This window comes from Larus michahellis, chromosome 8 (assembly GCF_964199755.1).
Source record: "Larus michahellis chromosome 8, bLarMic1.1, whole genome shotgun sequence".
Lineage (NCBI taxonomy): Eukaryota > Metazoa > Chordata > Aves > Charadriiformes > Laridae > Larus > Larus michahellis.
Window position 1 is genome coordinate 24223506 of NC_133903.1, and position 10913 is coordinate 24234418.

At 59.8% G+C, this 10913-nt stretch overlaps 1 protein-coding gene across 1 annotated transcript; it reads left to right on the top strand.

Annotated features, from left to right (window-relative positions):
• The first annotated feature begins 5167 nt into the window (after positions 1-5167).
• IER5 (immediate early response 5) lies at positions 5168-6764 on the top strand. The gene has a single exon (XM_074598580.1). The coding sequence runs from the start codon at positions 5292-5294 to the stop codon at positions 6042-6044; it is 753 nt and encodes a 250-aa protein (XP_074454681.1). The 5' UTR covers positions 5168-5291; the 3' UTR covers positions 6045-6764.
• Positions 6765-10913: the final 4149 nt, after the last annotated feature.

The following is a 10913-nucleotide window of genomic DNA, read 5'->3' on the forward strand; positions in this document are numbered from 1 at the left end:
GCATCCCTCGTGGCTGGGGAGCACATCGCCCCAGCGAAAAGCACGGGCTTTGCTGGGCAGCCGGAGGGTCGTCTGCCAGGCTGTGTCCCAGGGCTGTCCTGCTTTTTTCCCCCTGGACACAAGGCAGCCTCTGTCTGCAAAGCTGGGGTAGCGAGAGGGCACGGACCGTGGGCCTCCGCACTTCTTTGGAAATGGCACAGGACTCACTGCAGGCATATCAGAGTGGGAAAAAAACTACAGGAAGGCGGACTACAATAGAAGGGTTGTCTGATAGGAAACCCCGGACAAATAAATGCATTTTTTCCCCAGGAAACCCAAGCCAGTTCCATAAAACACTGAAAGATGCGGGGCCGCATTTTTCCAAGGGAAATGGCTGCCTGAAGAAGCTGATAGCTGGGAGTGGGATTCCCCTCCCCGCCACCACCCCCCCAGCCCTGCTTTTTGTGTTTGGAGAGGCTGCTGGAGGAGCAGCAGGGTTTCTGATGGGCAGGGGGTCCGGGTCACGCGTCTCCAGGGGAGGGGAGGGGAGGGAAATCCCAAGCCAGTGGCTTGGAGTAAGGGAAGGGAAATTTATAATCATTTGTGCAGGGGGAAAAGGGGGAATCCCAGGTCACCGGTGGAAAAAAAAAAAAAAAAAAAAGACATGTAGGAGGGAGTCCTGCCTGCCTGGGGTATCTACATTATCATCTGCCGACAGGAATGGGGCTTTTAACCCTGGAAAACCCCTTTGCTTTCTTGTCGTGGCGGCGCTGCAGGCTCACACCCCACTGTGGTTTCAGGGGTGGGTGTCACGGTGCTCTCAGAAGCTGTGGGAGCTGCTTCCTCTCCTTCGGGTTTAGGTTTGTATTGATTTGTTTGTATTTGTTTCGCTTGTGAGTGTTGTGTTTGGTTTTCATTCAGCAGCCATTAGAGGTTAGCGCTCTTGGCTGTGTTTTTGGGATGTTTCCCAGCTCTTTTGACCTTATCTCCAAGCATGGATAAACCAGAGCAGTTGGGAACCCTGGGGGATTATTTACTGATATCCAATTGCAGCAAGTCCAGACCATGTCTATGTGAATCATCCATTTTTTGAAAAAAAACAAACCAAATACAACCCAAAACAAGCCTCCTCTGCATCCTGAGCCCTCCTTGGGTCCCTCACAATTCAGATGTGGGTTATTCCCATCTAGAAATGAACTCAGGCTGGGGCTGTGGATGAATCCACAGTTGGAAATGTTCCTCCTCCCTGTCCCATTTTGCTTCCTGCAGCAATCTCTGGGGATGCACCTGGATCTCCCTGGGGTTTCGTTGTCCTGGAGATCCATTTTTGCTGCAGGCAGCTGTTGGGCTGAAGGCTTTTGCCCCAACCCCACTGGTCTGGCTGTTTTGTTCCCATCTTCTTCCTGGATCTAACTCATGAATCCTGGTCCTAATTGAAGAGGGAAAGGGCGATGCACTGCAGTGGCGCTGGGACAGCCAAGAGAAGTGATGGATGACTTCAGCCTGTGCTGTGAGGAGACCCTAATTTCCCCATCCGTCCTACCCAGAGGGTTTTCCACCTCTTTGCCACAGCTGGCTTGCCCTGGGGGGCTGGGCCGCACATTTGGTGACAGCAAGGGGCTGGCGGGGAGGGGGTGTGTGGGGTGGGAGACGGGGACAGGCGCCGCTGTCGAAACAGGATCTTGCTAACCACATCCTCATCCCCACTGCCACAGGTCGGGTGGCGGCTGTGCTGTGCGCCAGATGGCCTTGCCGGTATGGCCCCCAGCCACGCTGCCGTCTGGGGGGGGATGGCAGGACCCCGGCCGGGGTTTCGCCGCTGTAGCCGGGGATGCAGGCAGCCGGCACACAGCCCACGCCAACTCCCGGCCAAGATGCAGCAGCATGAATTCCCGACAAGCTTCCCGGCGCCGACCTCCTCTGCCCGCCGTCGAAGGCGGATTTAAACGCCTCCGAAAGACGCGGTGGTGCGCACAGCCCTCTGCAATTATTATTTGTACCACAAGCTGCTTCCTGCCGCGAGCTGCTTTTATCTCACATTGTTTTCCTTTCCAGGTGGGGCCATGGGCTCCCCGCTGCTCGGCCTCCGGGGTTGCCTCCTCCGCCGGTTTGCCGGCCGCGCCGCCGGCTGCAGCTTGCTGGCGGAGAGGCCACCTTTGTCTGACAGCCCGTCCGTCCACCCTCCTGCCCTCCTCCTCCTCCTCCTCCTCCTCCTGCTGCCAGAGCTATTTCGGGAAACAGCAGCTGAGCTGGGAGGATTGTTAATTGTTCCTCAACCCCCTTCCAGCCCAGTTAGATCACATGCGGAGATTAGAGCCACCCGTCACACCCTTTCCTCCGCCGCCTCCTCTTTATCCCCCTGTGACCCCCCCCCAGGGATGGGGGGCAATGCCCTTTCTGTGGGCAGAGGGATGGACACGAGGTGTGTCTGACCGTCCGTCCATGATGCTGGCCCCACGGAGGTGACGGCTCCCACGCCGTGCCCAGCCCTGGGTGTGACAGAGATGCCGAGCTGTGGGTAGGATGGAGATGCCCAGCCGTGGGAATGACGGAGATGCCCCGCTCGGAGGAGAAGCCCTTCAGGGTCGCCCGGCTCCGGGTGCAGGCAGGAGGCCAGGGCGGGCAGGCAGGCAGGCAGGCAGACAACAAAGCCACCCCAGGCGCTGACCTCAGAAGCTGCCATGTGACTCTGCCTCAAACTTACTAAAGCATGACATCAGCCTGGGAGGGAAAGGCAGGGCTGCCACCAAAATACTGCCTGGCTTAAACGGGCTGCCTGTGCCGCTGCCGGGACAGCCTCTGCCTGCGCCGCTGCCGGTCCTCTCTTCCTGCGTGGCATCTTCCCTCCGGGGAAAAGCAAACCACCGCCCCACCGCTTTGCCAAGGGGACGGAGCGCAGGCAGGGGCAGGGCTGGTGCCAAGGCAGGGATTTGGTGCCCTGGGAATAACGCATGCCAAAGGTTGTGCCTGACTGAGCACTAATAGGGATGAGGGGTCGCACGGTACCCGTCCCCGTTGTGCGTATCCCCGGCCAGGGCAGGGGTGCGGCTGCCAGCCCGCCCGCTCCTAGGCAGGGTAGGTAGCCAAAACACGGTGACCGGAGAGAAATGGTGCCTCATGCCACCGGGGTGAGGCAGTGAGCGGCAGAACAGGTCGGTCCACTAGTATCCAGGCATCTTTACTCAGCAGAGCTCTCACGTCGTGTCTCCTCTGCCCGCGTTCAGCTTTTCCAGCCAGTGAGGTGGCTTTGCACCACGGCTCTTCGTCCGCATCCGAGTCGGGAATGTACCCAGATGAGGTGTATCAAACCTGGCTTTATCCTTCTATCCGGAGTCACCTCTGCTGAGGATGCGGGTGCCTGGATCGTACAAACAGCAGTCCCAGAGCAGCATGCTGGGTGATGCCCCAGCCGTTTTGCAGGGACACAACCGATGGTGTGCCGTGGAGGGGGCACGGGTGACGGGCAGACATGCCGGCTGCGGGCCAGGAGGTGTGACTGCAGTCCTCAAACATCCCAGCCCAGACCTGCCCCGGCTGGTTAGACTGACCTGAGGGCTTAGGCCAGGGTGTTACCGGCCCTTCGAGACGCAGGGAGCAGGTTTGGCGGGTCTGGAAGCCCTCGGTTCCCGGTTCCCACCGTCGGGGCTCGCGTCCCTCTGTCCTCCCACGCCGGGCGTGGGGGGGACAGCCCCGCTCTCGGCAGCTGGGAGAGGCTCGCCCTGGCACAGGCAGGGGGAGAGCCGGGAATGGCTGTTTCGGCCAGTGTTTTGGCTGCGTGGCTGAATGCGCTCCTGTCTAGTCATTTAAGATGGAGCACGGCAGGTCTGCGCAAGAGGAGGGTGGACATTTTGAGATGCCATCCCCCAGGTTGACACGCTGTTGTGTTCCACATCCAAAGAGTAGCATTTGAGGTTTTCCAGCTGCTCTCCAGCAGGAGGAAAACATGCATTTGGACCAAGTGTAGGGTTTTTTTGGGGGGGGGAAGGCTCCTGCTGTGTCAACTATGACTTGTTGTGGCTGAATCTTCACCTGGTTTTTGTTACCTCTGTGACCAGCCACCCCCTTGTCCTTCCAGCAGCCAAGGACGTAGTGGCAGTTCCTGCCAACGCGGCATTGTGACAGGCTGTGGATCTCCTCTTGGGAGGTCTGCGGATGAATCTCCTGGAGAAAAAGGGATGAAAGCAAGTTGTTGTGTGTCAGCTGGAATGGAAACCGATACTCCGGGGCAGCTCGTTAAACTTCCTTAATTTTGGGCCCTTTCACTTCTTGCCTCTTTGCAGACTGTGGTTGCTCTTTGGTGGAAGGAGGAGGGTCCCTGCTCCAAGCCCCAAAACAACCCCTGCTTGCCCAGAGCAGGACCTTTCTTGAAGGCTTCCCTGGTGCCTAGACCTGTGTCTGGAAGTGGCGAGCTGTCCCCTGCGGCCCCAAGCCACCAGGCTGGCTCTGACACCACGTCTCACAGCTATGGCAGAGCGAGGTTTTCAGTTCCCAAACGAAAGTGCTCCAGGCTGCTGCGGTCCCCATCACTGCTGGCCATGCTGGTGGCCTGTTGTCCTCCCCATGCTGCCTTGTAGCCCTTCCTGCCCCCATGGTGGATCTTCCCCTTTTGTCCTGGGCTTCCTGAGAGCTTCACCCCCGGACCCCCGGGGCAGATCTCCATCCGGCAGCTGGCTAGGGACGGCTTTCTGGGGAACATGGGGGCAGGTTTTCCTTGAAGTACTCCAGGGTGTACTTCCCCCTCCGGCCAACACCAGTTCCTTCCCTAACACAACAAGATGGCAGAGACTGGTGCTGAAATTGGGGAAAAACTGCACAAAACAGGAGTTGCTCTTGGTTTGGCATGTCTTTTTTTTTTCCTTCCCCCCCGCCTCCCCGGGAAACGATGAAATTATTTTGGCCAAAATTCCACTGCTGCCCGTCGGTCTGATCCAGCCAACGTGAAGCTGGGGTGCTGCAAAACCTGGGGTGCTGCAGACCCCCTCCTGGCTGCTAGACTCCAGCGGGCCCCACCAGCAGCCGCACGCTGGCGTTGCCGCTTTAAGAGCCCTCTCCGCGGGGCGAGCTTTCGAACCCGCTCCCCTGCCTCGCCATTGGCCGGCGCTGGCGCGCGGGGGCCAGCCGGCGGTTGGAGCGGCCGGCGGGGCGCCCTGATTGGCCAGGGCGGGGGGAGTATAAAAAGCGGCCGGGCGCGTGGGCTCGTCTCAGTCGGCGGCGCGAAGGAGCGGCGTGCGGAGCTGGATTGCTGACGGAGGCGGCAGGCGCGGCTCGGCACGGCTCCCCACGGCCCGGCGCCCCCCACCTCGCAGCCCCCCATGGAGTTCAAGCTGGAGGCGCACCGCATCGTCAGCATCTCGCTGGGCAAGATCTACAGCGCCCGGGGCCAGCGCGGCGGCCTCAAGCTCCACAAGAACCTCCTGGTGTCGCTGGTGCTGCGCAGCGCCCGCCAGGTCTACCTGAGCGAGCCGGGCTGCCCGCCCGAGCCGCCCCCCGCCGCCTGCGGACCCCCCGAGGAGGAGCCGCCGCCGCCCTGTACCACCGCATGGGCGGCCGGCGAACCGCCGCCCCCGCAGGACGAGGCGAGTAGGAGCGGCCCGCGGCTGCCCGGTGCGGACTGCGAAGGCCCCCGGTCGCGGCGCTGTTGTTGCGGCTGCTGCTGCGCGGCGGGCGGCGAGGCGAACCGGGCGGACTGCGCCACCGCGGGGGCCGCGGCGCCTCCGGCGCCCCACTGCCCCCGGAAGCGGAGTGCCGGCGAGCGAGGCCAGGCGGGCTCCCCGGTGAAGAAGCCCCGCCGAGAGGTAGAGGAGCCGCCGCCGCCGCCCACCCCGCCGCCGGGCGAGCAGGAGGACATGGATACGGGCAACGTGGCCAGTCTCATAAGCATCTTCGGTTCCAGTTTCTCCGGACTGCTCAGCAAGGAGCCCAAGGGCCGGCGGCGGCAGCCCCTTGACGGCAGCGAGGCGACGACGACGCCCGCCGAGGCGGCGGCCGAGCCGGGACAGATCTGCTGCGATGAGCCGGTGTTGCGGACCCTCAACCCCTGGAGCACGGCCATCGTGGCCTTCTGACGCGCCGGCCGCGGGCCGCAGAGACTCGCCCACCGCCGCGGGGAGGGGGGGCCCGGCAGACAGATGGGCAGCCGGACAGAAAGGTGACCCCCCCCCTCCCCCTTCGTCCTCCCGCACCCCCGGAGGGCGCCCGCCGCAGCGGACTGTGCGGGCAGCGCCGCGGGGCTCCGGCGCCGGCGAGTCCCGGTGCCCTGCCCCGCCGCACGGGAAGGACCGCGGGGCAGCAGCACTTCCCCCTCCCCCGACCGCCTCCGGCACCCCGGGTCCTGTCTGCCGGCACCCGCCCTGGGAGCGCCCCCGGCCCTGCCCTCCCGGAATTCCCCTTCCTGGCCGGGCCGCCGCCCTCCCAGGCGCCCGGGGGAGGCTCCCCGGCTGCCGCCGACACCGGGGGCACTCCCAGCGGGTAATATTTTAAGCTTGGAAAGTATTAAGTTTATTAAATAAAGTCTCTATTTTGGAAAGGGTTAGGTCAGAACTATTACATGGTGCTTTTTAAAAGTGTTTATTGAGAGAAACGAAGTTTACAGATGCTTAGAGGGAAAGTCCTTGAGCCTGTTTGTTAGGCTTGGTAACTCCTGGTCTTTGTTGTATAAAGGCTTGGGGCTCCCGTAGGGTTTTTTTTTTTGTACAGTGTTCTCCTTCAGTGATGTATCTTGTTTTGTATAAAATGTAATTCTACGTGTACAACACGTATTAAATATTTTCAACTGTATAAGCCTAGTCCCTGTCTGTGCCCCTGCTTGGCTGGGGTGGGGGGAGGAGGAGGGCCGTGGGGAGCTGGGCAGGCAGCAGCCAGGGTGTGGTTGCTGCGTGTCTGTGGCTGGATCCACCCTGCCTCGCCAGAGGCTTGGGGTGGGTTGGAGTCCAGCTCCTCTGGCAGCCCGGAAGAAAGGGAGCTTCTGTCTGGGCTAGTGGAGTCCCTTCCAGGTGCTCCTGCTGCTTCTCTGGCTGCAGCCTCTTCCCAGGGCCGGAGCTGCCGTGGCATTTGAGGTCTTACTCAGAAAGTCCCCAATGTGCAGTGTCACCCTGTCTGTGGGTGGAAGGCGGTTGCTAAATCCCAGAAGAGCAGCTGCGCGCAGTCCCAGCCCTGTGCTACGGCTAGGCTGAGGGCTGGCCTCCGGCTTCGCCTACTCAAAGGTCTGGGCTGGGGGCATGTGAGTGGATCCTTCCCGGACGCAGGCCGTGCTCACGGCCAGCTGCTGCTCTGCCAGATATGTATTTCAGTGCCTCCTCTTTGCTGTAACTTGCAGAACAGTTAAAATGATGAGTATCAGGGCTTTTTTTTTTTTTTCTTCCTTATCAGTAAAGCTCTAACTGGGTTAAAGTTCCTGCTCTAAGGGGTGGGGAGGAAAGTTTGGCCTCTGCTTCACAGCAACTGTGGAGCGCCCTGAGGCGTTGTAATTAGACTGAATTGTGAGGGGATTTTTTTTTTTCCTGCTTCTTGCTGGGAGATTCACTAGAGGCTTCTCTGCTCCTAATTAATGAACTTTTCAACTGAGGATTGCATCTCTGGCGAGTCAAGGAAGATGTTTGTGTGCTGTGAAATGCAGCTTGGGATGTCTGGCTGAACCTCAGGGCTTGCCTGGAAGAGCTGGGAAGCGGCATGGGAGATGAATGATGACCAATGTGAAGCTTTCTGCTCTCCGCTTTCTCTGGCGTGGCTGAAAGAAGCCCCGCATGGGGAGGCAGTGCTGTCCCTTACAGCGGGGGCACTCGGCTTGCAGGCTGGGGTTTTTACACCTTGTTTCTGTGAGATTTGGGTCCTCCTGAAGCACTAGGAAGGCAACAAGGGGAGGACTTGGGATGAGCAAGAGGCTGTCTGGTGAGGGACAGCTTAGAGGGAGCTCTGCTAGTTTGCGTACAAGTTAGTAACTCCCTATTCTTAAGCAAAAGTGAAAGTCCCACTGTTTTAATTTTCTTAATGGTGACATACCATTTTAGTCTGGTAGACAACACCGAGGAAACTGTGCGTCACGAGACATTTCTTTCCACTTGATGACCTTTGGGAGGTGACAGGAAGGTCCTGTTCCTGTTCGCTGGTACAAGTGCTCTCCAGGACAACCCTGCAGTCCAACAGCGTGGCTGTCAGATGGGATTCAGAGCCACCTTGGGGCCTCTCCAGTAAGAGGAGAGCAGCGGGAGGAGGAGGGTGGCTACAGAGGACTTTCCTCCCAGCTCTCCTCCAGCTCCCTTGCAGAACGCCCTGCTCTGAGGGCACAGGTCGCTCTCGTGGGTCAGAAGCTGGGCTGGGGCATGGAAATCGTCTCCTCGTGCTCCCATACAAGTGCAGCTTCTTTCCCAAGGCCGGGGGAGCAGGTTTCAGTCCTGCTCCTTGTCTGCCAACAGCATGTCCGTGGAAGTGGATGGTTTTGCCCAGGCCTTGTGGTCAGCTCCTGAGCGCAGAAATGGGGTGGGGGCAGTCCTGCTCTTGGCCATTGGGGAGCTGATCAGGAGCGTGCTTGGTGTTATCTAAAGGTTTTCTGGGCACCCAACTGCTGGAAGAGCATCTGGTCCAGTTGGTTTGTGTGGCCCCCGGTGTCCCTGCGCAGACAAGACCCAACCTCCCTTTGGCACGGATCACCAGTAGCACTCGTATCTATTCGATCTTCCAGAGAGGAGTTGTGCAACAGCTTAATTGCTGTTGGCCTCTGAAAACGCGGCAAAGGCTACCCAGAGATGCTGCCCGCGCAGCTCTTTCTGGCTGGTGTGACCTCTCTGCGGGGCGCTCTGAGGTGAGCAAGTTCTTGCTTACTGGCTGATAACGGTGGTGCCGTGTCCCTGAAAGACCTAGACCAACTCCGTCAGCTGCTGGAGCCCTTTGCTGCGCCAACATGTGCCCCGCTTGTCCCCATGGCTGTCTTTTAGTAATGCCTGGGGTTTGCTCCCTGGGACGTGCATGTCCCTGGGGAGCCACAAGCAGCTGCTGCTGAGGGCGCTGGAAAAAATAACCGAGACAAGATAGCGGCCTTGGCTCGTTACAGAGGGGTCTGCACCTCCACTGGAAAATGAGTCCCAAATCAAAAAAAGACCCATAACGACGATGCTGTGTTACTTTTGGATCAACTTCTCTGCTCTTTGTTTTGGTTTTTTCCTCCCACAGTGTCTTTTTTTTTATTCCTCTGATGACTTTTACCTAAACGGGGTCTGTTTTCCTGAATTCATCTGTTCCGCTGTGTTGCTTTAATCCCTGGACTTTTCCTTCTGCTCATGGCGCTGCCTTTTGGTTGCCGCAGAGGTGAGGGGTGACGGCGTGGGAGAGCTGAGCCGGGAAGGGGGAATAAGCTCAAGGAGAAGCTCATGACCCAAACCTGCTGCTCAGGCCAGTGCTGACGGAGGGAAGAGAAGTGCATAAATAAGCCGGATAAAAATAAAAACTTCCATCACTTGGAAGAGAGGGTGACTCCTATGGAAACTGCCTCATGGGGTCGAGGAGGATATGACTTAATGGCAAGATGGCAGGATCCTCACCTTCCTATAATAGCAACGAGCGGCTGGAAGTGCTTGCCCGGGCTGCTGCAACACCCCCCCCCCAGCTCAGATTAGGTCCCCTGGGAGAGGAGAGGTGCTGGGAAAATCCCTTAGCGCAGCCGGAGGGTGGGATAGATGCCGGTGGAGGGAGCCGGGAGCGCAGTGGGATGCTCGGGGAGGAGGGCGAGCGAAAGGTTTTCACTTTTCTCCTGCTATAATTAGCAAGAAGCGATTGCTGGTTGCCGCTCCGGGCAGATGAGCTGCGGCTCTCATCAGGGATACCTTCTGGAGAGAGGGAATGATTTAAAACCGGCTCTTGCCAATAAGGGAGTGTTAATGGCATGAATCATCTCGGCCTTTATAGGGATGGACGTATGTCTGGCCTGGGACAGGCGCCAGCCAGGGGCTGGAGGAAGCCCACGGGCGATGGGCAGCGAGGGGAAGGGGCTCGCAGGAGGCTCCGGATTTCACTCCGGATGCTCTCGGTCCCTTCTGGCCTGATGCGACCCGGGCTTTACCCGCCTGTCCCTCCTCTCCTGGGGCAAGGGAAGGGGAGGAAGGCGCTGCACTCTCATTGCGGCAGCATCCTGTGTCAGCGCTCAGGAATCCGGCGAGCTGCTGGGAGGGAGGTGGGAGGAAGGAGGCAGGCCAGCGCCGCGGGGCTGCGTGCCTGCTGGGGCCTCTCCCGGCTTGGGGAGTCGTGGGGAGCTGGGGGGCACCGCAGCAGTCCCAGGGGGCATAGCTTTGCCAAGGGCTAAACCCCAGGCCAGGCTTTTCTGGGGGGAGGGAGGGGTGCAGAAGTACTGTAGCGCAGTACTTTTTGCTTAATGATGTCTCGGGAGGCTGGGTAGGGGCACGTCTGGATCCCCCCCCCCAGCCCTCATGCCGCTGCGGAGCTTGCATCTGTCTCCAATGTACTGTGCTTGCTGGCGATGCTCTGCCAATATATATTTAGGGTGGGCGGAGGGAGCCTCCTACCCGGTCCCCGGTGGGTTGGGGGGTGCTTGCAGGGGAGCGGGGGCTTGTCCTCGCCGTTCTCCCTGGGCAGGGACAGGCTCAGTGTTTGCTTGGACAGGGCATTCCCAGCCTTGGGGGCAGCTGAGCCGGGGAAGAGGGAAGGGGGCAAAGCTTGTAGAAAGCTGGAGCTGGGTAGAGAGAGGGGGCGGCACTGAGAGGGGATGGCTGGCGGGGGGAAGAAACTGTCTGGAAGGTGCCCGGAGCTGCCTTGGCACAGAGGGACCCCGGCGGAGGAGAGCTATTCCAGGCCAGTATGGATCCCGGAGCCAGGGTCAGGGCCAGGCGAGTGCCGAGAGAGACGCGGTGACAAACACAAACGTCTCCGTTCTCCTGCTCTTCTGGTTGTGATTTCTGCTCCCGATGTGCAAACCCTGCGGGGCCCCC